Raw genomic sequence first — 26,090 nt, 5'->3', positions numbered from 1 at the left:
AGTATGATTTCTAGAACATTGTAAGACATTGTAACAGTAACATCAAACATTGCAAATCATCAAAAAATAAGCTTTAAAATATGAGTTTTGAAAAAGAATTTTGTATCACAAACGTGCCTGTACGGTTTGGCGTGCGATCTGATTTTTGGATAAGATCTCTAAGGTTAAATGTTACCTAAAGTTATTGAATACTGTGGGCAATTCCGCATACGCACTGTTGTCAGTGCTGATTTCAGAAACGAGATCGATTATGCTTTGGAATAGTGTCACAGCATCGCTACGAAGATCAACATCTAAAAATACCTGCAGACCTCATGTAATAAGGATAGTTTTAAATTACTAGTTCATATAAATAATGTTGATGTACCCGTTAAGATCTGGGATGATTTAACGAGAATATTTCCCGAAATCACCCCGAAGTAGGATGACTCCCTCTGTCTCTCTCTCTCTGCCACCAAAATTCGTTATTAGAACGGTGGACAACCATTACTTACAAACCCAGAGCTAAGGTGACGCACGTAATAGGTGAACGCACTTTAAAAAATGTCCGAGATTTTTCCCGTTTCGGGTCCAACGTGATGGCTGTTAATCGGTAATACAATATCCAGAGCATATTGCTCATCTCAAAATATCTGTCGCGACGAACGAAGCTGGAACTACGTCAAATCTTTATAGTACCAATACTCAAATACGCTTCTGATACGTAGACACTGTCCAAATCTAACGAAATCCGCTTAAAGTTCTTTTAGGCCGTTCATAAAGACAGTCGAAGAAACACGGCCAAAGCCAAAGGCCAAAGGCCACCTCCAAGTTGAGTTGACAAGATAGCGGAGAGGCATTCATCATTAAGGTCCGGATAATGGATTGGCAGACGAAGGCGCAGTTCTCGGGACATACAATTTTAACAGAAATACACATTCAAATACAACATCTTTCACTTGGAATGGCTTATCAAGGCTCATTGCCTGGTCAGCGTACCCAGAATTTCGATCCTGTCGATTCCCCATAAAGTTGTCACCCTAGCGATGCTATCTTATTTGGTTTCGCCATCGTCTCCGTGATATGCCAAATGGTGAAGATCTAGTATATATTTTGTTTTGGAAACTTCTCGGAATACTTCCTGCCATCTCTGCGACAAGCTGTATCCTCGAAGGAAAGGGTGAATAAGGCATGTAGTTATTGCATATAGTTTAGATGAGGTCATGATACGAATTCCCTCGTTGTCTACTTGGCCTGATTTGTCATATGCCACTATTTCCAAGCCCAAGTTCTTGGGAGCAGTCTGTACAATCAAGCATACTGGGCATCGATATTGTATCCCTCAAAGAAGGAAGTTTCTCCACTATCCACATTTTTAATCACTCAACACTCAATGTCACTCCACAATTTACAATGTTACAATTTTACATGTCCAATAGCATCAAACCTCTTGAATGTTTACTGCACTACTGACCTTTTAAAGCCTTGGAAGAATAAATCCCCTTCTAAAATGAATAAACACCAACAGTAATCCTAATCTTTTCGAATCTTTCAACAAAAATCCCTGTTTTTTCACTCGTATCTGCACTGTACTGTTGCAGATGGTTGTGTTGTTCCCCCGGCGATACCTCTTGGAATAGCTAAAACAAACTCGTCTCCGTTCACAAAACACATGTAGCTGTACACAGTCTTGTTACTGCAAACTGTTGTTTCGTCTAGAAATGGATTGTATGTTTGATATGACGCTACAACTAGTACATGAACCCAACTGGTCATAGTGTCGTCTGCCACTTCATACACCTCTTCCGTTATCTTATCGTACACTTAACTGAAATTAAGTGTTTTATAAATTAATTAAATCAATACCCTCATGCATTCATCGTGTAGGCACTCACCATCGGGGATTTTCTGTACAATCTGTAATAATATCATTAGAATTCTAGAGCATCGAAGTAAGTAAGACCCTACCGTAGCTTCGAAGAGGTACACGGCGCACACGCATTTTTTGGGGAAATCCAGCTTGTGCCCTTAATTGCCATTGTGGAGTTAACTTCTGAGCCTATTTCTGGTGTTAACAATACGACTAGACCTCCCGGGAAGAAGACTTCCACTGCGTCAGAGCGCTATTCGAAATAAAAAGAATCTTACCTATCCACCGACAGTAAGAAGGACGGTAAGATATCGATAAAGTCCCGTATTAAAGATTACGCGCCCGCGATGCGTGATTAGTGCCGGCACGGGACTCGAACAGAGCTTCCGTACAATTACGATAAGTAATCGACAATTCGGGTTGGCTGATAGTAGATAGCAAGGATAGGAGGCAGTGAACCGCGTGGCTGCCGCGTGTATATAAACCCCCAGCACCACGTTCACTTTCATCAAGTTTCGCCCTGGTAGTAGCCACCGTAACCGACAAGAGATCATCAAAAAGATGAACAAGTTCGCGACCGTTCTGGTGCTGGCCAGCATCTGCCTGGCGGGCGTTTCGGCCCAGTGCCCGCGCATCGTGACCCGCGCCCAGTGGGGAGCCCGTGCCGCCAGCACCGCCCAGCTGCCGATCCGTCCGGCCCCGTGGGTCGTGATGCACCATACGGCCGGTGCGTCCTGCACGACCGATGCGGCCTGCGCGCAGCAGATGCGCAACATCCAGTCCTTCCACATGGACGGCAACGGCTGGGCTGACATTGGCTACAACTTCCTGGTCGGTGAGAACGGTGCGGCGTACGAGGGACGCGGCTGGGGACGCCAGGGCGCTCACGCTCCCGGCTACAACGATCGCTCGGTCGGCATGGGCGTGATCGGCACGTTCACCAACGTCATCCCGAATGCGGCCGCCCGTACCGCAGCCCGTAACCTGATCACCTGCGGTGTGTCGCTCGGCCACATTGCCTCGAACTACTGGCTGATTGGACATCGTCAGGCCGTCGCCACCGCCTGCCCGGGCAATGCGTTCTTCAACGAGATCCGCACCTGGCCGCGCTTCAACCCGAACGTGTAAGAAATGGGGCTCTCTATCTCTCTGCAAGTGAAAGACGCTAACATCCACTGCTCTAAATAGAATATAAGCAAACTAAACTCCTTGTCGTATAAACGAAAACGTTGAATTTGCTTTCAAGTATTTCAAGAGTTCAAGATGACACCTGGAAAAGCAAAGGGACAGGAAGGGAATTCCACCATGAAGGTTTACGGTGCGGTCGATTTATTACGACCATTGTGACAGGTGATGATGTTGTTCAATTCCGCAAGAGAATGCCATAAATCGATCCCATTACGGTAGTGCAATGATGATTGATAAGATTACTATCATTATGTGCGCGGTGTGGGACAAGTGACGTTTGAGTTGAGCCGATGGTGGTAATCCACGTGAGTCTTCTCATCGATCAACGGAACGTAGTTGGCGTGGAAGTAATGACACGTTTGGACATCTTCTGCCAAATATAATCAGCTTCAACGGACAATGATCTTGATTAGTTTTGATACTATGATTAAACTTAGATAAAAAAAAACCTTTAACTGCAATCTGCATCTGCATAACACACTAAGAACTAAGCCACTAGGATGGTACAATTGAAGTTGTTGGTTGTCTTTTAGTCCTATGACCACCTCACGATACTACCTGGAGAGTCAAATCTATCCTTATTAATGTCTAAACAAATACAAACAAATATTGACTTCGAGGCTCCAGACCAGACATTAAAAGCTACACAACTTAACTAGTAAATGTTGAGGTATTGTTTGGTAGGTTGTTTCATCTAAGATAGTGGTAAGACCTGGTAACTAATTCCACTAGAAAAGATAGCAAATCAGTAAAAAGTTAGATCCGGCTCGAGCCTCTTGTTGGTAGAATATGTTCCTTAGAATATTTACGATGTTTCCTTAGAATATTGTTATAATTGTTACCAAACCAACAATTCTTTACAAACACACGACACCAGAGATGACACGTGTAGCATTAAATATTGTACTAGTGTCTTGAAAGGCTAGGATTCGCTATCGATTGAACGTCGATAAGCGTTGGAGGTACAAGAACAACCTACAGCTTCACTACACAAACCGTGTTTTGGATCTATTCTCAGCAAACTTTTGATATTTCTTTGCAGAAATTCGCGGCTCATTCGTTTGAAAGTTCGATATCAAAAGATTTCAACCCCCTCGCCATGCTCATTTTGGTAGTGTAAGCGCGAAAGCTGAACCGTTCCTGAAAAAAACTTAAGTAAAAAACTACAAACATGCAAACAAATCAAATCAATGAATATAATAAGGTTTACTTGCAAAAAGACAAAAAGAAAATTATAAAAAAGTTGTGGAAAGGAACGTGTAGAGGCGCTTATGTACTCGTGCTTTCGTTACAAGTTCATCAACTGCATAACTCCACTGCAAAGAATTACCGACTAAGTAAGTCTTGACGTAAATTGAACCCTGGACGGATTCAGTCTTCAACGGCGATAAATGAAACCCCTTAAGTCATCGTGCGCTACACGCAGCAGTAGCAACTGCAGACTGAAAAGATAAGCCATACGCTCAAGCACAACTATCAAAACTAGGAAAACGAACACACGAGTCTGATAATTCGCATTTTGACCACTCATCTATCGGATTACTATTTATGGCTTGTTGTCTGTGTGTGTGTGCCGATACACATAGATTACCCATTTCTGTAGGTCTTATCTAATCGGATAATGAAATTTACATTTCAAAATAGTCATTCAAAGAATAAAAATAGCCTCATAGCCGCTATTGATTTGTGTGACAAATTAGTCTTTGTTGGATTTTTTTTATTTAACTTCAAAAATAGCGTGAAGCGTAACAAAGCGTTGCACGTAACATACGATCTTTTAAAAAGGGGATATTGAAAATGGTAGCGACATTTTTCTTGCCTAAAGTCTTTCCGTTATGTCTTATGTTTTCTTCCGTTGTTTGTACATATATTTAAACATTTTTATTTTTTTTAACGGTATTGGAAGCTTATCTCATGGTACAGTCGTCAACTCGTACGACTTAACAACATGCCCGTCATGGGTTCAAGCCCCAAATAGACCGTGCCGCCATATGTAGGACTGACTATCCTGCTATGGGGGGAAATCAATAAGTCACTGAAAGCCAACCCCACAAGTGTGTTGGCAGGCCTTGACCGGCATCGGTTGTTGAGCCAAAGAAGAAGAAGAAGAAGATTGGAAGCTTATTGTCATTAAATTTCGAGCTTATACCACCAAAATGTATTATTGTCATAAAACGTTTCTCCGCGTCTTGCAGAAATCACTTTGAGCATGGAATTATTGTCCTTTCTTCTCCTTGTCTCACTCTCTCCCTCTCTCTCTCTCTCCAACATTCAGCGAGTTGAGAGAGCTTCTCTGTCCCTAACAACGCGCCTCGTGTTTAGTTGCGCTTTTTGGCCGGAGTAGGCGGCGGTTTGGCTGCACCCGACGGGAAGATAATGAACAGCGAAAGCTGTACCGCGCTCAGTGCGAGGGCCATCAGATTTTGTACCTTGAACATTAGAAAACGATCGTTAGGGAGCGTGCATACACACCCAAGCGTGCAAGGGCGGGGCAGCAGGATACGTACCACCAGGAAGTTGCTGCGCAGTATGATACCGTACAGCAGCCAGGCGAAGGACACGACCGCGCCGAGAAAAATGATGGGAAATGGAAGCCCTTCGGTGCTTTTCTTCTTCAGAATGTCACCCTGAAAAAAAAAAGAGTAACAGGTGAGTGTGCTTTTACGTTACCCTAAAAGATGGTCCCCCCAAGCTTACCAGCCCGAGCAGCGGCATGCCGACCAAGGTCCACAGCAACCCGGTCAGGATGAGGCCGAACCGGAACTCGACCAGCTGCGGGTCCTCGTACTGCACGTACGAAAGCACACCGGCGGTAAGCGCACCGGCCAGCCCTATCTGGCCCCAGACGGCCGTTTTTGCCGGCCCCTCGGTGTACAGATAGAAGCCGCACACGTACAGCAGGTTCAGCGCCAGCCCGATAAAGTTCACCCGTATCATACCGTCGTCCCGCAGCATTTGGCCGAACTGGATGTTGAGCAGGCAGAACACGGTACCGCCCAGGAAGGGCAGGGCGGAGAAGCCGCGCGTGTTGCCCTGGCGACGGATTGCGTTCAGCGACAACACTCCGCTGAAGAACTGCACCACCGTTACGATGGCTGCCGTCAACCCGACCGTATCCTTGTACGGCTGCAGTGCAACCGCGATCGATTCCATTGTCCAGTGTCCGGGGAAGGAGTGTTGTTAGCAGGGTAAAGCAAAACAAACAAACTAACTGCAGGCGATCGCAGTTGTGCTTACGTAACGAACCTCCGTTACTCGTGAGGAGTTTCGGTTAGCGATTGGGTGATGCTGCCGTTTAACGACCTTTCTTTTCGGCGCATCAAATCGAACGCCTTTTTGGCTGGTTGACTGATAAGCGGGTAAGATTATCTCTTGCTTCCACTGCACGGTACTTTTGGAGGTGTTTGTTGTTTTTTTTTCACTCTACACAGCTGATGAAAAATGCGTTTGTTTGGTAAAATAATGACCTCGAACAGTGTGTCTTGTTACCGGCCGGGCAAGGGGCAACGTTGTCTCCGGTGAACGGTGCGGGACGACGGGTAGGCTGGGTCGGCTAGAACCACTTCGCAGTTAGGTCAGATTCTGTTGGATCCGGTCCGGTTTCGGGTGGGGTTGGGTGCAGTGTTTTCACAGCCGCAGCGGCCTACACCGATTGTTTATGTTTTGCTGCGGACAATTTTGACGTTTCGAGCCGCAAGGCAGCGCAAGACCGGTTGAAAAGGCCTTTTCAATTCAAAAATACCGTTGAGCTTAAACAGCGGTTTCCAACTTGTTGCACGCAGACCACACGTCCGTGGCGTGAAATAGCGAGATTCGCTAAAGATTATGTAAACATGCAAGTATAAACCTAGCTTAAGTTTAGGTTATAAACGTCATTGCGCGATAGTTGTAATTATCTTGTGAATAAACTGACAGATAACCGTCATTCGAAGATAGACGCACAAGCGGGAAAGACGCGTTTAGTTGCTTTGTGGAACTTTATTTCTTTGTGAACCCTTTTTACAATTACATATTATATATTTTCCAGCGTAGGAGTCTTTTCCATTTTCCTGTCAGCCTGTCAGCTGTTTGCATTGTATAGCAGTTTTCGAGCAGCTATCTAAGTAGGTATAATATGCAGGTGGGCTTATCCCAAGGTTTATGAATTTAGAAGGCTGATTTGTATCGCTTCTACTTCTGAATGAAGATTTTAAAAGTGTTTTGAGAATTCGTCAAGCCTCCAGAAAGCTCGTTGGAGCAAAAGTTTTCACCCATCCTGTCAAAAAGTAATATTAAAATTTGGTTATAAAACATGCTATGAGACCACCTGGACTACACTTACACTTTGATTCTAGATTCCACCACGTGATCTCTTTAATGCACCTTGGGGTAAATGTAAACAACATCGTGTTTTCGAGCAGGTACTCGAATCTAATTCTAGCTCTAGAAAATTTCAGGCTAGTTTTTTGTGTGGTTTTGTATTGAGTGTTTACATGATTTCAGCCTCCAACTGTCAAACTCCATACAAAAAACTAACTAGAATCGTGAAGGGCCCCATAAGTGGTCAGAGACAGTGCTGCAAAATGTCATGAGTATCACGAGATTTTTACCAACGAAAACAATGAACATATCCGTGGTAGCTTGATGCTCATTGCTGATAGTCAATAAAAGTGCGTCATGACATGCCGAACACGACATGTGAATACATGAGGCCAACGCGATACAAATTTGTGAATTGGTGCGTCGGCGTTCCAATTGTTCTATTTGCTATGCTTTGTGTGCGGAAACCTATGGTGAACGGTTTTAAAATGACGTGACTTTACCAGTGTCGTTAATTGTCGACATTTTTTTATGATATTCGCAGTAAGCGGGTGTCAAAACCATTTTGAAAGCTTATTTTTGACAGTTAGATGAAAAAGTTTGTAAACAATTCCACACAACCAAACACTTTTTAGGGTCAATTGTGCTTTTTCTGCACAAAACCTAGTGTAACTATACATTTCCTTCTCATGTACGTGGCATGGAGTAGTTTTTTCACTAATTCATCAGTTACCCAAATAGCCAGAATTGCTTAAGCAGCTCATTTTGGCACGCAAAAGATCGCTGCTCTAATTCGCCTTTTGCAGTAGATAAACAGCATCAAAGTTCTATGTGGGTCTTTCAAACAGCGCCTAAGCAGCTTCCTTATGCCACGATTCCAGGGATTATTTTTCTTTGTGTTTTACTTTCAAGCAAGCGTCATCGATTAAATAAACAACAAGATTTGTTTCGTTTAAACACATATGTATATTTTTAAAACTTTTGTATTGATGAATTACACAAAATTTTACACAATTTACTGATAATTCACAATCACGTCACTCAATATTCCTTCTTTAATTAACTTATCTAACTTGTACAGCAGCAATGAGATGATTGACGGCGTCTCTCTTTGACACTTTGACAAGATCCACCTTGTACCGATGCCATGCATTAAAAAGCTATAAAGTTCCACCAAGTTCGATACACACTCTTAACAAGCCTTAAAGTTCTATCATGAACCCTACACATAGTGCTAATCAGCCGCAAAGTTCCAAAGAGTACCATGTGGCTATTAAAAAGCTCCATAGTTCCGCAAAGTACCGTCTATCTCTTAATCAGCCACAAAGTACGACATCGGAACGATTTTTCGTTAAACAGCCCTAAATCAGCTATAAAGTACGAGCTGGCTATTTGGGTAAACACGACCAAAAGCAGGAAACAAACCTATTAGCTTTGGTCCTCTTGAGCTCCACATGAGTTCCTCCTAATTTTGGGCACTGATCTTGTTATAATCAATAATTGTACCATAATTCTATCTTTTCTTGATATTCGTCAACTTTTTTAATTGCAATATTACGAACAAACGATGTAAAAATGACCGAAAATGCATTCAGACCACTGCATGCACAACAACTAAAACCTCAATGTATGCTACGATGAAACTATTGAAGCTTTTTCATTCAGCTGTCAAAACTTTCCCACGCTTTTTGATCAAATGTTCTGGACGACTCGACCTCTGTATTATATAGACTTTGATCATGATATTCATGGTTACCATTATACGACTTTCCAAAAGCGACAATCATTTGTGCAATAACAATCAATGCTTTTGCGATGACATGATTGCAAAACATGTAGAATGAATGTCATTTGACATTTTTCATGAGACGCCAGAACTGCTCTATCGTGCATTTATCGATACTTAGTCATTAGACCACTTGATATTTTCACTCAGTCAACCCGGAAAATGGTGTTCTCTTACAGGAGTATAGAAATTCACGCTAAAACACGAAATAGGACCCATTTTCGATGAAGATCTAATTCACTTGAGGTACGGCAAAATCAAAAAGTCAAATGATTGTAGCAGAAAAATATCATCGTGTCAAATGATATTTTTTCCCGTGATTGTCGGATGAATGCGTGGATCTAGAATGCGATGCTTCAAAAAGTATCATTTTGTAAAATTTTATGTCGATGACTATCACCGTTCGCAACACTGCCCTCAACAATGGCGACCTCCCAAAGACCTTTTTCCACCATCTGATATTTTTAATCCACCTTGGGTCATACCAATCATATTGAGTATCACCTCTGGTCATCACAATTGAGTAACTGTCGCTGAAATGGATTTTGCTTCAGTCAGACTTAACTTAATTTAACTTTAACCCATTTTATTTAAAATGTCGCAGAACAATACATACTTTGATAAATGACTTAGTTACTACTGTTATATCTGAGCTACACTTCTGGCAGCACTGGAGCTGTCATACGCTATTCCCCATACACACCGTGGTATGAACAACTACCTTCTATACACACCGTGGTATGAATAGCTAGATTCTATATACACTGCGATCGCTTCCGCTACCGTTCTACGACACTTGAAGAGGAGAAGCCGAACTACAAGCACTACAGGACTACAAATATATTTAGACAGAGATAAAACAGTTCGGTTGTACAATTGATTTAATTACGGTGCCGCCCCATCTACAACAATTTGGCGACGAGAAGTACGAAGCTACGTGAATGTGCTAGGCGCAATACACATACAAACAAGTTGCTGCATCGTGAATTTGGCTGTCTACTGCGTAATTTTACATTACAATGGCGTTTCCTAACCCGGTTGTCGCCGATCCGGCAGTCGCCGGTCCCGCTTTGCCTGCTGTGATTGGTGCTGCGGTACCAGTTACATTTTATTTCGAGCCATTCAATCCTGCTTCATCTAAATTTGACCGATGGTTAAATCGACTACAAATTTCATTCCGGATTTACCACGTGCGTGAAGCCGATAAACGCGATTTTCTGCTACACTACATGGGCGGCCCTACATACGATGTGCTGTGCAATAAGCTGAAAAATGCTGAGCCACATACGAAAACGTTCGACGAGATTGTAGCTCTACTGAAGGAACATTACAGTCCTACTCCTTTGGAAATACTGGAGAATTTCAAGTTCGCGAGCCGTAAACAGCTAGAGCAAGAAACTCTAAGCGATTACCTGATGCATTTGGAGAAGCTCGCCCAAACATGCAATTTCGGGGACTACATGGACAAGGCCCTCCGGAACCAGTTCGTTTTTGGCATCCAGAACCGTGTGATACAGTCTCGATTGCTGGAAGTGCGCGACTTAACCTTGACAAAGGCAAAGGAGATCGCATTCGGAATGGAAATGTCTCATCGTGGAACCGATGAAATGCACAACTCACGTCAAAAAAGTGAGGTTCAGTACATCGAGCATGGAGCAAACAAAACTAAAAAAAATTTCCAGTCATCGAGCCAAGCCAGTTCCAGTCAAAGTTCCGGTCGCCTGTCGAACAAGCAGAATGGTGGAAATAAACGATGTTATCGTTGCGGGGATCCTGACCACTACGCAGACAAATGCAAACATAAAACTACGATCTGCAAATACTGCAAGAAAGAGGGGCACCTTGAGAGGATGTGTCTCACCAAGACCAACGAGAAGGGGACGGATGACGCACATCACCTGGAGGAGCAGCCGTGTGTTATGAAGGATGTGTTACACCTGAACGCGATCCAAGGTATTGCTGGTAAGTTTTTGTTGAGTCTGTGGATAAATCAAAAACAGCTAACGTTCGAGGTCGACACTGGTTCACCCGTATCCTTAATCAACCTACAAGACAAACGAAAATACTTTAACAATTTTGACATTTCCCCTACTAACATACGACTCGTGAGTTACTGCGATAATGACATTGGTGTGCTTGGGAAAATAACGGTAAAAGTAGTTGCAAATGGTGAGGAATTCACATTGCCTCTACATGTCGCAGAATGTAGTAGACATCCGTTGTTAGGGCGTGATTGGCTACTTGCTTTGAATTTAGATTTCAATCGTGTATTCCAACCAGGTACACATTCAGTTTCCTACTGTAGTGGCAAAAATCAGTCTACCACTAATGCATTGAATAACTTACTTACAAAATTTTCACGTGTCTTTGATGAACGTGTAGGTAAAATAGAAGGAATACAAGCTACACTTACTGTTAGGAAAAATACAAAACCGGTATACATAAAAGCTAGGCCAGTGGCTTTTGCAGTGCGCAGCACGGTTGATAAGGAAATTGATTATTTCGTGAAAGAAGGCATATGGGAAAAAGTGGACCACTCAGAGTGGGCTACACCTGTTGTTGCTGTTAGGAAAGCTGGAGGCAAAGTGCGGTTGTGCGGCGATTACAAAATTACTCTTAACCCAAACCTACTGGTGGATGAACATCCTCTTCCGACGGTCGAAGAACTTTTTGCTACTGTTGCGGGAGGGGAGACATTCTCAAAATTGGACCTTTCGCAAGCTTACTTACAACTCGAAGTTCGACCCGAGGATAGGGACTTACTTACATTGAGCACTCATAGAGGCTTGTTTCGTCCCACTCGACTCATGTATGGAGTTGCTTCCGCACCTGCAATCTTTCAACGTCTGATGGAGGAAATTTTGCAGGGCATACCTGGCGTTACTGTCTTCATTGATGACATTCGCGTTACTGGTCCTGATACAAAAATGCATTTACTTAGACTTGAGGAAGTACTTAACAGATTAGATAAATATGGATTACGTGTCAATAGAGAAAAGTGTGACTTTTTCTCTGATCGAATTGAGTACTGCGGGTACATGGTGGACAAGCAAGGAATCCACAAACTTCGCGAAAAGATTGATGCTATACAAAACATGCCTATTCCTAAAAATAAGGAGCAAGTACGGTCTTTTGTTGGACTCATTAACTACTATGGTAGATTTTTCCCTAACCTCAGTACTATTTTGTACCCACTGAATAACTTACTTAAAGATGACGTTCCATTTGTGTGGAGTGCTGATTGTAATAAATCGTTTACATTGGTAAAAAGGGAGATGCAATCCGATAGGTTTTTAGTACATTATGACCCGTCTCTTCCGGTAATTTTAGCTACTGACGCGTCCCCATACGGGGTTGGGGCAGTTCTTAGTCATCAGTATCCTGATGGAACTGAACGGCCATTACAGTACGCATCTCAGACCCTTACTCGAACGCAACAAAAATATTCTCAGATAGATAAGGAAGCCTACTCGATCATTTTTGGTGTTCGCAAGTTTCATCAATACCTTTACGGTCGCAAATTTATTCTGGTAACAGACAATAAACCTATCAGCCAAATCTTTTCGGAATCTAAAGGACTTCCTACTATGTCCGCAATGCGCATGCAGCATTACGCGGCATTCCTACAGGCGTTCGATTATAAGATTCGACATCGCCGTTCGTCGGAACATTTCAATGCCGATGCTATGTCTCGCCTACCCGCTTCAACTACTGACCCTGAATCGGAAATTGAAGAACCGGAGGTAGTCGAGGTAAACGCAATACAAACACTCCCACTGACTGTAGATGAATTGAGTGCAGCTACCCTAGCGGATGTGAATGTTCGCGAATTGCTACGTGCCCTAAGAACTGGAAACTCAGTTGAAGGGAAACATAGATTTGGTGTGAATCAGGAAGAATTCAACTTACATAAAGATTGCTTGATGCGTGGTAGCCGAGTATACATACCACCTGCATTGCGAAGAAAGGTGCTTGAAGAACTCCATTCAACACATTTCGGTATAACACGAATCAAATCGCTTGCTCGGAGTTATTGTTGGTGGGAAGGCATAGACAGAGACATCGAAAACCTGGTCAACGATTGTGCTTCCTGTCAGGCTGCAAAGGCTAATCCTCCCAAAGTCACTTTTCATTGTTGGGAAACACCTACGGAACCGTTTCAGCGTGTTCATGCGGACTATGCTGGCCCATTCATGGGACTTTACTACCTCATATTGATTGACGCATACTCGAAGTGGCCTATGGTCTACGTTGTGAAAAACATGACTACGGAAACGACAATTCGTTTGTGCCGGGAGTTTTTCAGTACTTATGGATTACCTTCTGTCTTTGTGAGTGACAACGGTCCTCAATTTACCTCTACTGAATTTTCAAGATTTCTTAAACTAAACGGAATTACTCATAAACTTAGTGCTTCGTACCATCCAGCCACTAATGGACAGGCTGAAAGATTTATACAAACAATGAAATCTAAACTAAAGTCGCTACAATGTGATCGAGGGGAAGTTCACAGTGAAATTTGCAATATACTGCTCTCATACCGTAAAATGATTCACCCAGCCACCGGATTTACACCTTCAAAATTAGTGTTCGGTCGTCAGATCCGTTCAAGGCTGGATCTCATGATACCATCAAACGATCCAAACTCAAATGAAGTTCAGTCTAAAATACGTGCATTGACTACTGGATCAAAAGTTGCAGCTCGAGAATACGTTCACGGAAACAAGTGGGAGTTTGGGACAATTAAAGAACGTCTAGGTAAACTCCACTATTTAGTGAAACTTAATGACGGGCGGACCTGGAAAAGGCATATCGATCAACTACGTAGTGTTGGTGCAGGGCTATCGGAATCTACTAAGGAAGAAATTTCTTTGCGCCGTGAAGAGATTGGTGGTGAAAATTTCTACGACAACACTATCGCAGTCACTCCAGACATTACTACAAATACATACAACTACGATAACACTTATACATCCACTGACATGTCCCTCCCTGCTATCCCGACTACTCCTAATCCTGAAACGGGTATCCAACTACCGATTTCTAACGAAACAGCTGCAATTGGTCAACCCACAGGGTCAGCGGACTTGCCGGTGGACCAAAGGTTGCGTCGTTCTCTGCGGACCATCAAGCCTCCGCATAGGCTCAACCTATAACAACGAATTCTATTTTGCTCGGAAGAGCTGTTATATCTGAGCTACACTTCTGGCAGCACTGGAGCTGTCATACGCTATTCCCCATACACACCGTGGTATGAACAACTACCTTCTATACACACCGTGGTATGAATAGCTAGATTCTATATACACTGCGATCGCTTCCGCTACCGTTCTACGACACTTGAAGAGGAGAAGCCGAACTACAAGCACTACAGGACTACAAATATATTTAGACAGAGATAAAACAGTTCGGTTGTACAATTGATTTAATTACAGTGCCGCCCCATCTACAACAACTACTAATGCATCGCAGGGAGTATATTAAAGTAAACGGTGTCAATTTTCGATAACTCACACCTCTGCCTTAACGCGTTTCCGATCCTGATCGATGTAGCATGCGGTCACGAGGAAACATGTAGTACCGATGAACACGAAGACACCGGGAAGCCAAATGACTCTTTGAAAAGAGTAATGCAGCATCGCAAAATTTATTACATCGTTCATATTTGCTTCGGTAGCGGTTGTGTTTGTTAAGCTCGGCCTATACAACAGTGTTGATTCGTTCAATTCTGTGCTTGGGCGGTACGGATCATCTGATACTGTTTCATTCACAAACTGAAGCGAATCGTATGTTTTTAGCAATTGCTGTGAAAGTGGTTAAAGAATAACAATTAAACATCCCACGAACCGTTTCGTGGTATTCCCGATAAGAATCGCAAACTTACCCAAACATTCAGATATAAACCAAAAACCACTCCAATTAGGTGCGAGATACAAATTTGGAAGCCCACTGCAGTGGCGCGTCTCGTAGCTGCAACGACGCTCTGGAAGATAATTTGGGATTAGTTTGCCGTAAAACTAATATCTTTGGATTGCAGTCAGAATTCATTAGTTGAACGCTTCTTAGCTGGCAGGCTTTTTGGTTGAACGCTTGATAGTACGCTGGGCAGTACAATTAGGCAGTACAATTAAAAAGCATGCGTTTGTATGGAAAAACAAAACGTGCCAACTGAAAAGCACATACATATTCAATAGTTGGCAGGGAAGCGAGGTTCATCTAATGAGTTCAAACTGTAATTACATGGAAAAGGAAGCGAAGAGGTGTGCTCATTCGTCCTCGTATGCAAGTGTACTTCAAATAACGACTACCAAAAGGACACACACAGCGTTGGGAAATAGTGAGGAGTAGAGTTTAAGAAAAGTACAAACAGGGAAGAAAAACAAAAAAAAAAACGATTTACTACGAAAAGATGATTGTCTCTTACCAGCAGAATGTACATTACGTTCGGCAAAGTCGAATTGATGCCCACTGCGCTGAAATAAACTAGCAACCACAACACTAGCACATTTCCCGCCATCCAGTGAAACGGGAAAAATATCAGCGGCACGCTTAGGAGCAAACCTACCGCACAAATGTACGGGTTGGCGTTTGCGTTCTTTGCTTGCAACCAGTTGGCAAAAAACGGTCCGGGGAACCAACAGAACACGCAGAAGTTCACAAAAAAGGTATATAAAGTTTCTGATTCCCTGTTGAGGTTGTATGTGATTTACGTGGTTTGGTTTATGGTACATGCATCGGGGAGCATTCGCGGTAGGAATGATAGCAACGATAACCAACAATATTCGTAATGCGGACATACGGACGCGCGCTATCCATCGCCATAATGGAATCGTAGAGAGGGGTTCCAAAGAAAGAGAAAAAAAGTTATAAATTTGTTGTTAATTGGCGAAATGAAATAGTAACCTGTGTTAAATGAATAATTAATTTCGTACGAGCACAACGGTGCTGGCATAGGATAGCTCTTCCAGCTTCTACTCCTAAATACAAACGTAGAAAACTCTCATTAACCAATGACAGACGCTACTTACTCGGTAAGTGAAATATTTTTCGCCAACACAATGGACTTTGGAACTAAAAACAAAAACGAACAGCTCATGAACTTCACACAGGCAAGGCCGAGCGTCGACCAGATGAACGAACGGTTGCGCTTGATCACTCTCAGGTCCTTAATGTACGAGGTGGTCGGTAGGTGATGTGTGCCTTCGCTCTGGCCCCGCCGTGGATCATGCATCATCATAATCGGCACCACTGCGATCGCACCCAGCACCGGTGGCACCCGAGTAAGCCAAACGCATGATTCCGTTGTGGAAATGATTGTTGCAATCATACTACCATGAGAAAAAAGAGTCGTGTAAATATCCTTCAATTCTTTTTTTGACTCGCGGGAAGTGTATTCGTCGACTTACATTCCAAAAAAACATCCAAACGGTTGAGCATTATGGAAGCTGATCAGCCTCAACGATCTTTTTATACCAATGTACATGTCAGAGATGATGGTGGGTGCTAGGGTACTGAAGGACGCCTGCCCAATACCGGCCAGCACCCGGAACGTCGTGAACCACCAGAACGAATCCGTGAACGTATTGAGCAGGGTGGCCATGCTCGCGAGCAACACACCCAGCACCATGATCCATTTCCGCGAGTAACGATCGCCCAAATAGCCAAACACAGGCGCAAATAACGCGTATGGTAGCACGATTGCTAGCCACAGGATGATCGATTCTTCTTTGTTCATTTTCAAGCGATGTATTGTTATTGCCATTAAAACTATAATATTGAATATAGATTATTATAAAAGCAGAAGCGTTAGCTAGGGTTCATTAGTAGAAGGGGTTTTGGATTTAATTAAATGGTGTCTCATAGTCGGCCTCAGCACGATTTTTCGATCGATCCGGCTGTTATGTCGGTATCATTTGACACTCATTTCCCACCACATGTGTTCATTTTACCATTATTTGTTTTGCTTGCTCATGCAAGCTATACTGTAAAATTATCGAGAGCGTCTATTGATTATTTTTTTTCTTGGATTAAACAATCGTGCTGAGCTTAGACAGTTTGATTCTGTCCCCTAATCGCTTGCGCTGTAGGTTCGTGTAGTATGGTGAACTGAATGTGTGCGGTGTTACACCATAAGACAACTTCAACGGTTCATACAACATCATTTTTACAAACATTCTTGTTCTTTTTTTGGGGTGCAGTATGTAGCCATTTCATTTGTCAATTGTAAAGGCTTGCGCAATTGATAAGAGGTGCTAAATTTATTTTTTTAAAGAGCAAAAAATGATTGTGTTTATTCATACACTAAAGTACATCGATTGATTCAATTGAGTTGACGAAATCTTAACTAGCTTTCATGCCTGTTGGTGTTTACACTAGGGGTTTGAGCTTACAGTTCAAGCTTTTCTTTTGTTTAAAAGGGAAAAAAATAAATGTTTTCCTTAATGAAAGCACAGAGTGGCTATGTAAGTGAAGCTTTTAGCTACTGTGAGGATATAATCCAAAATGAACGAAATTGATAGGAGAAGAATATTTGCAAAAGCTTACTATACTAACTACCCTAACTTAACCTAACTTATGCCTAATTTTACGTTGCATCGACACAAAAGCGCGTACGCATAAGAGGCGCTAAGCCGGAATGCATTCCTACAGTACATTACTTAGGGCGACGGTACTTTCGAGGCTTGAATGCAAGAGCATGTTGTTAAGTCGCCCGAGTTGACGACAGTACCGATGAAGAAAATAAAAAGGACCGGTATAGCTTCAGCGTAAGTTCTGGTATGGGTTCGGGATCAATTCTCGAACCCATAACGGCTTTTGGAGCAGTTCCAGGACCGCTATAGTAGTGTTCGCCAACCTTTTTTATTTGGTGGTCCACTTGGATTTAAAAAAAAATCTGTCGCGGCCCACATCTATTCAGGGCAGACGTGTTGAGGACTTTGTTCAAAGTTTTTCATAAAAAGCATGCTTAAATCTGTTTTCTAGGCATGCTTGTTGAAAATTTTACCTTAATTATGCGAACAAATTGCACGATATGTATAAGCATTTCTTTTTCAAAAATAAATTCTTTCGCAGTGGTCCACATACACATAGGTTGCAAACCACTGCGTTATAGTGTTAAGATCAATTGGATCGGGATCAATTTTACGACCAGTATGGAGTTAGTATCAGTTAAAGGCCGGCTGGAGTAAGGGATCAGTTGGGTTGGTCTGGTGGTACACGTCGTCAACTCGCACGACGTAACAACATGCCGGTCATGGGTCCAAGTCCCGAATAGACTGTGCCCCCATACGTAGGACTGACTATCCTGCTATGGTAACTATAAGACACCGAAAGCCAACCTCACTTCACTTCAGTGGGTTCAGGCAGGCCTTGACCGACAACGGTTGTTGTGCCAAAGAAGAAGAGGAAGAAGAAGAAGGAGTAAGGGTCAGTTCCAGGGCCAGTCAGTGTAGGTTTATAGCTGATTCTAACACCTGTGTGGGATTCGAATCAGTTCTAGCACCACCAGCAGCACGAGTTCTGTAAAATTCAAGGATCAACATGGGTTTTACATCAATGTTTTAATGTGTTCCTTGGAGTTAAAAGTCGTCTGGAATTTGCGTTGTCTTTTCCAAAAAAATCTTTGCGCGCATCCTAAAGTTATTCAATACCCCCAAAATTATCTTGCATAACCCTGCAGCCGGACCAAATTATCTAGTATTTAAATATTGTATCAACTTGAATACTCACAGAACGTTACGGGCCAGTCCATGTGCATCTGGCCGTTGATGACGCTCAGGACCTCAAAACACAGGCACCTCGCAGTGTCACTTGGTTTCTCCCACCTGTCGCGCTCCTCTTCCATCGTATTCTGCATATCATTGGAGACCATGGGCATTTGTTCTGCCGGATTGGATTGAGTAACAACATTTGAGTTTTCGTGAACGCTCTGCAGCTTTATCTCTTCTACGGAGGACATTCCGGAATTGGAGTCCAAGGGCATTTGTTCTGCCGGATTGGATTGGATGCCACCGCGGACTGGCTGAGCCATGATGCCGATACACTTCTTACAGGTATTACTGTTGCTTTGCGATTGCGGCAACCGATGACGACTACTCCTGTTGCTTCTTCGCTGTCACACTCTTACTCTCTGCCTTAGTATGTGTAAAAAGAAAGTGATGGTAAAAGCACATTTAAGAAACAACTTTGATGAATCATTTATGAAAAGAGTTAATGAAAAATGCGGTGGACGAGCCAAACCGACCTATTTCTCATATTTTTTCACTAGACAAGTAGTATGAGAATACTTGATGAACTGTATATTAACTGTAATTTTTATCCAATTCTTGCGCAATGCCGGCTCATATGAGAAGTTTAGAAAAAAAAACGGTCAAAAATTAACAATCGTTAAGAATAGCTCGATGTTGGCATTGCGATCGCATTGAGTTCAATTGTTAATTTAAACTATGTCGTCGTTAAACAAACGATCGTCAATAGCGTACGCGATACAAATTAACGGTGGTTTAATTATGCTGCTCAATTTTGTTTCATTTGTTTACCTATATGCGATATCGAACGGTCGTTAACTGTTTTAACGATCTTTTATTTTAACAGGAATGAACAACAAATGAACTCGGTTAGACCAAAATGAACTTTAAACGACTGTTAAAATGTGTTCATTCATTCGCGATGCCGGCTATTAATACAGGGTTTTCGAGGATTATATGGAGACATGTTCAGCGAGTTGTAGATTCGTTCAGCCATATAATAGACTCTTTCAGCGAGATATAGAATTGTTCGGAAGTAGGCGTTGGCCTGCATATATATAATATTTAATGGCCTGCATCGCATACCATTTCGATTGCGATCAAAATCGAAATCCGATGAATAAAAGTTCATTTTGAATGAACAAAATTTCACTTTGGCATCGCATACGGATGGTAAATTCGATCGTAATCGAAATCGAAAAGTCAGTTTCGACCAGTAGACAAATCCTATGTAAAACATCGAGCAGTCGACAATTTTGTCGACAATTGGTATCGCAAACGCTCTTTGTCGATCGAATTCATTCCGACTAGGTACGGGGTAGTCAAAATCTTTTGTATCATCTGATATCATTCAAATTTTATAGAAAAATAATTTCCATTATTTGCAAAACAGTAATTTATAGCTTGAGGCAACAATTAAAGTATGAAATACTTTGAAATGAAATTGAAATACTGATTTTGTTGTTCTGTAAATCATTTTTGTATTGATGTAAATGTAAATGTATGTAAATATACAAAAATATGCTTGTATACACCTATGCTTATGTTTATATATATCATATATATATATATATATATATATATATATATATATATATATATATATATATATATATATATATATATATATATATATATATATATATATATATATATATATATATATATATATATATATATATATCATTTCAACTGGAAACGTAAGCGGTATTCAGAAAGCACTAATAAACATTTACCCACTACAGGTTCTGTAACTTTGAAAAAAAAAAATGGAACAAAAATTTGCCACCCTAGTCATTGATATTCTTCGGTTCGGTAGCAGAACCCAGCATACCTTCCGCCACTAGTCTGAGATGGTGATTTACCACAATGTCAACAATCTCTATTGCTTACTACCAGCTACTATAACTGTGTTTCCTGTTTCCTTATTCACACGTTTTAGCGCACACCTGCATGCGCAGATAACCCATACGCACACATTATAAGCAAATACAACGCGGCGTGCAACAGCGAAGGAGATAAGAACAGTCCCAGAACCGATACATCGTTTCGCAGAAAAAATATTATCAGAATTATCCATGAACAACGTCGATTGATGTATTTAACAAGGCGAAGCATTGAGCGTTGTATCTACAAAAATGTTCATCATACATAAAAAATAATCGAGAAAAGTGAATATTTTAGTTTCTATTTCTTTCATTAAAATTAAATATGCAAATGCCTGTATTTATTAATAATGTACCTTAAAGGGAATTAAATTTTCCAAAGATCTGTGAAAAACAGCAATGTTTTTTCAGCTTGAAAATGAAACTGCCAGCTTAAAACATAAAGTTCCAATTCACAGATCATCTGTTACACACGGAAATATGTACAAGGAGACAGCTACAAAGAGCTCTATTGATGAGGCAAACTGATAATGTAACGATAGTCAATGTTGTTAGTAATAACCATCGATAGTTTAATTGAAGGAAACTTCATACGATTACACATATGTCTTAAATTGAAGCATTCATTGACAACAATTAAAGAAAATGCTTTCTAATGTTACTATTAATTCTTAATAATTTGCTAGCCTTAAGGGTTTCACAATTGTGTTCCTAAAACTTTGAAAACAAGTGGTTTAAGAACTCACGAAGAGGAAGGTGGAATTTCAAACCTGAGTTGTAGTCGAACACCGGATGTGAGTCAAAAGATAAAGACAGGGTTCGCAAGAATTACTCACCAGCAGCCGTGACGGGAGTGGTGGGAAAGAATGAGGAAAGGGTAGTATGTCACGCAGGTGACGCGAGGGAAGAGGAAGAGGATGGTGAGAACTTTGAGCTCAACGGAAAGACCGCAGCCTTTACGAACACGGACCATATTGACTGCCCTTGCTGACTTGAGCATCTGTATCTATACGGCCCCCTGTATGAATCCATAGGTATCTATGTGTGGTGGTCATCGGCAGTACGGCCACACGCCTGCTTGATGTCCTTCCAGAGTTAACTTACTCGCTTTACCCGGCGATTCTGGAGACTCTGAGCTGGTATATGTCTGTCGCAGCGAGTTAATGGAGTTAGAAACGCTTAAACACCACAACTTTTAAGGCACAACGACTGCTAATGACTTGATCATCAAACCACTAGTCAAAATAATGTTCTTTGAGACTAACACTAGCACTGATTTCAAATCAATTCAAACGGCAATGACGGTGGTTACTTTCAACAACGGCAAAGTTCCTTTTCTCACTGATTTTACGTTCTTTTGAGAAAAGGAACTTCGGGAAAGGTACGGGAAAAGGGTTCGGGAAAAGGGTTCGGGAAAGAGAACCGAACACGATCGAAAAGAAACCTATACTGGGACAATCATCCCATTCAAATTACACTGTCACTTCGTCACACACGCTTTCTTTGAGTCATGACGCGATTCTTTAGCCAGGATAGCGCAAGTCCAACAGCGTGGCCTTATCTTTTTAGGATTATTGTTAGGAGCAATAAAAAATTATCAGCAGTTTTTGGTAGGTGCGTTTACCGTTTTTGAATCGGTTCTGAAACTTTAACTTACAAATGCTAACCTCTTCCCTTAGACTCTTACTAACTGTTTCCGGCACTCGGTTATCGTCCTATTCGATGGTGCTTGGTTGCTGGTTGCTTCCGTTCTGACCCCTTTCTTCGTTTAACTGACATTCGGCAATGTTCGCCTAATCTATTTTCGCCCGGCGAATGCTGTTCGAATATCAGGCGCGTCAAACGGTTTCGTCAACGCGAAGGGAGCCCTCTAAAAGGCATTGTTTTAACCATTTCACCTGAAAGACTCTGTTTAGCAGATGTTCAACGACTGCCGCATCATAAAAATAGCAAACCAGCTGGTTGTGCCATCTGCTTCTGGTGATGGGAAACCTGGTTAAAAATAACCGAGATTCGCACAACTGAGATGATCTCGGCTATGATCTCGGTTAAACCTTTTTAACCGAAAATCTCGGCTAAAAATGATCAATGACAGATTACGTTTTTAACCGAGATTTCGGTTAGGAAATGTTGGGATATACAATATCCGTCAGTAGTACCAATGCACAATGGGCATTTGCCGGGATGAAATCAAAAAATCAACTTTGTAATAGCGCAATTCCAAATAATAGGTTTTAATACTAAGAGTTAAACTAAGAAAAATACCAAATATGAGCTCTTTATCTTTTCTGGTTCTCTAGAAAAGACCTTTCAAAGTCGAGATTTGTTAAAAAAACGCAGAAATTTTTTCACTTTTTTGGAAAACTTTGAACCTTTGTAACTTTTTCAAATATAAACCGATATTGATAAGTTTAAACATTTTAAAAAGGATATTAAGTCAGCTTTAAAAATACATTAAAGATTTTGAGTTAAGTTAATTTTATGCCAAAATAAACGATAATAACTGAAGAAACTTCCTGAAAAATTTCTTCATTTTAATTTTTGACATGATGCCATTATGAAAGTGGCGTAGAGTGGCGTTGTCTCATATATGTCACATAATAGTGTAATATATATACTATCAATCTGTGAAGAAATATTCTGCGAAAGTTTGCGAACGCGAATTTTATTCAAGTTTTTTCACATCAACTTTTTCTAAAAACAGACACATGCGCAACTAGGCGGCTCCATAGGAGCCTAGTGTAGCGTATTTAGTGTATTCCACAAAACTATATTCTACGTGATTTTAATTTCCATTACGAAGCTGTGTATCTTAGTTTCAGCTCATGTACTTATCTAAAATGTAAATTTCTATTCTAACCTAACTTTATTATTAAATATAATGAAGCAAATCAGAACCAAATAACTTTTGGTCCTACTCCAGATTATCGACGGAATGCACCAGCATCTATTGGCGCTTTGGGAGAAGAAACTCCCAAAAGTGATGACAAACTAAATATAAGGATATAGGGGAGTATGCTACAAAGAATATTTTGCAAGAAAGAAAATGCATCCAGAAGGACATTTTGTATAATGAGCTGTATTCCTCTGATTCGTTAACCAATTCAATATCAGTAGCTACACGCACTAAAACAAAGACAGAGTTTAACTTTACTAATGAAGTAAATACTTTGTTTGTAGCTATCGTTGAACTCTGATTTTTTCGGATAGTTGTAAAACCAAGAACATACAATGTTTAGTTTTATTACCCCTTCTGAAGGCAGTACAGGACTTGGAAAAGTATAGGATGAATATTCAAAGACTAACAATATGAGCTGCTTTTCATTACGAATTTGGGAAGTACTTTATTTCAATGTACCTGCTCTATCGAATTATATATAAATGCCTTTAATCCTTTCTATAGTAATGAGAACAAGACGTCAGAAGCTTGTAATAGCATCCACCTAAGTTGTGTATGTAAAATTTTAATATTTGTACTACCTGTGAGTAAAAGTGATGAAAATTAGCTACAATTGTCCTATACAAAACAGAAAATATTATCTTATTCAAAATTATTATGTTTTGTTCATATATTATAAAACATTACAGTATATTTTAATATGGTTTATACTATTAGAAACAACAAATACAAGAAAAAAAAACACACACAAAATTAATAAAATTAAGCAAAGGTCCCTTAAAAAACTATTTTATGTAGCGCCACCTGGTGGTATGGATGCGAAGTACATATAAAATGTTATTTACTGTCATAACTCTTTACTACAAACGATAAAAACTAACAATTTCTGCAAAAATAATTTTATCCCGAAATTTGTTCTAAACTGCCCATTGTGCAATGACGCAATCTGACGTTGCTGTCAATTTACGCGAGGTGAGCGCACCTCTCATTGAACTCATGTATAAATGTACAGCGCTAGTCGCTTCCTGAACTCCGAAAAAGATACACTAAGTATACTGAACTCCTCAACCGAAACAAAACTGGTGTTCCACAGCGTTTAAAACTAATATCACATAAGGAAAAACTGAGATATCAGTAAACTAAAAGGTTGTCGAATATAGCTAATAATTGTTTTTATAGCCGACAACTGTAGTATCGTTTTGATATCTTGTAACAATAACACGTAAAGTCTGATAACATAGTTTTATTCTGAATAGAAACATTAATTTGTGAGCATTTCTACATACACCGAGAAAGCAGCTGAAAAAGTAACTGACAGCATGCTTTGACAGCGACTGACAGCATTTCCGGTGAGAGAAATCTCCTCCGCATGCAAAGAACGATGAAGCTGAGAAAAAATTGAAGAAGTAGTTATTAAAATATTGTTAAAAAGTAAATGAAACTTTTTGGTCTTCATTCTAGCTATTGTAATGAATTTTTTCAACATCATTTTAAAAGTCTCATCTCGGCGCTTTTCGAAGCTTCTACACATACCGGCGTGAGAACTTACTTACTTATCCGGCGCTACAACCGCTTTGCGGTCTTGGCCTGCCTCAGGAGTGTCCGAAACCGCGCCTTCGTCTGCCAGCCCGTTATCGCGGCCTTAATGGCGGACGACTCCACGCCATCTTGCCACCTCAATTTGGGCCTACCACACGCCTCCTCTGTCCTTGTGGACGGCGTAAAAAGACTTTACGGGCTGGGTCGTCCGTTTCCATGCGTACAGCATGGCCAGCCCACCGGAGCCTGGCGAGCTTGATACGCTGCACGACAGTGAGGTCGCCGTACATCTCGTATCCGGCGTGAGCAACCGGTTGTCAATTCTCTCACTGCCATCGCTCACCTGCACTTTCGGTGTATGTAGAAACGCTCTGTAACGACAGCACATAAGAAGCTTCCACCGCTGCAGCTTTTAGCTCCAGTTGTTTTTGCAAATATTATAAATTTATCACAAGCTGTTATATAAAATATGAACAAATGAGTAAATATTTTGTAAAAAATCCTAGTATCTTACATAATATTGTTCCTGAACGTGGAATATTTGCTGCATTTATACTATAATTCGACCAAACTCTGTTTCTCTGGCACACGATAATAACAAGACGATTGATTACCGAATCTCGGCAAACACAATAATTAAACGGAGATCTCGGTCAATTTGACAATTGAGATCGGTGACAGCATCGTTAAAGAACGAGCTTGGAAAACCATTTCGCCGAGATTCAGTAAAAAAATGAACCTATATTTTCGGTTATTCGTAAATCTCGTTGTCGGATATTCAGTAAAGAGATATCAGTAAAGTGGGAAATATCTGATTGATTTCGGCAATATTTTTAACCGAGGTCGTGAAATATTTTTTTGTGTGTTGAATCCTGATTTGGATGATATCCTGTTGCGA

The 26,090-nt window shown here is 41.1% G+C and overlaps 4 protein-coding genes across 7 annotated transcripts; 2 read left to right on the top strand and 2 right to left on the bottom strand.

The window, feature by feature from the left end:
• The first annotated feature begins 2,343 nt into the window (after window positions 1-2,343).
• LOC121594318 (peptidoglycan-recognition protein SC2-like) lies at window positions 2,344-3,076 on the top strand. The gene has a single exon (XM_041917443.1). It carries the CDS (start codon window positions 2,411-2,413, stop codon window positions 2,975-2,977), a length of 567 nt encoding a protein of 188 aa, XP_041773377.1. The 5' UTR covers window positions 2,344-2,410; the 3' UTR covers window positions 2,978-3,076.
• Window positions 3,077-5,258: 2,182 nt separating this feature from the next.
• On the bottom strand, window positions 5,259-6,706 carry LOC121593938 (sugar transporter SWEET1-like). The gene is made up of 3 exons (XM_041916735.1): window positions 5,735-6,706; window positions 5,545-5,664; window positions 5,259-5,466 (listed from the first exon to the last, which is right to left on the bottom strand). The coding sequence occupies exons 1-3, from the start codon at window positions 6,188-6,190 to the stop codon at window positions 5,356-5,358; spliced, it is 687 nt and encodes a 228-aa protein (XP_041772669.1). The 5' UTR covers window positions 6,191-6,706; the 3' UTR covers window positions 5,259-5,355.
• A 2,976-nt stretch (window positions 6,707-9,682) lies between these two features.
• On the bottom strand, window positions 9,683-22,502 carry LOC121593922 (protein spinster-like). Of its 4 annotated transcripts, none has more exons than XM_041916717.1 (9): window positions 21,859-22,502; window positions 18,852-19,255; window positions 16,529-16,889; window positions 16,250-16,450; window positions 16,055-16,096; window positions 15,547-15,808; window positions 15,007-15,105; window positions 14,578-14,926; window positions 9,683-9,758 (listed from the first exon to the last, which is right to left on the bottom strand). In XM_041916717.1, exons 2-8 carry the CDS (start codon window positions 19,150-19,152, stop codon window positions 14,633-14,635), a joined length of 1,560 nt encoding a protein of 519 aa, XP_041772651.1. In that variant the 5' UTR covers window positions 19,153-19,255; window positions 21,859-22,502; the 3' UTR covers window positions 9,683-9,758; window positions 14,578-14,632. The 4 variants fall into 4 exon arrangements, with proteins under 4 accessions (XP_041772651.1, XP_041772650.1, XP_041772653.1 ...); XM_041916716.1 differs by having other exon boundaries at window positions 22,412-22,496; XM_041916719.1 differs by having other exon boundaries at window positions 14,578-14,896; window positions 22,412-22,496.
• LOC121593923 lies at window positions 9,748-14,632 on the top strand. The gene is made up of 2 exons (XM_041916721.1): window positions 9,748-11,084; window positions 14,199-14,632. The coding sequence occupies exons 1-2, from the start codon at window positions 10,142-10,144 to the stop codon at window positions 14,276-14,278; spliced, it is 1,023 nt and encodes a 340-aa protein (XP_041772655.1). The 5' UTR covers window positions 9,748-10,141; the 3' UTR covers window positions 14,279-14,632.
• Window positions 22,503-26,090: the final 3,588 nt, after the last annotated feature.

This window comes from Anopheles merus, chromosome 2L (assembly GCF_017562075.2).
Source record: "Anopheles merus strain MAF chromosome 2L, AmerM5.1, whole genome shotgun sequence".
NCBI classification, from domain to species: Eukaryota; Metazoa; Arthropoda; class Insecta; order Diptera; family Culicidae; genus Anopheles; species Anopheles merus.
The sequence above is the reverse complement of the archived record's forward strand: the minus strand, read 5'-3'. Positions and strand labels throughout refer to the sequence as shown.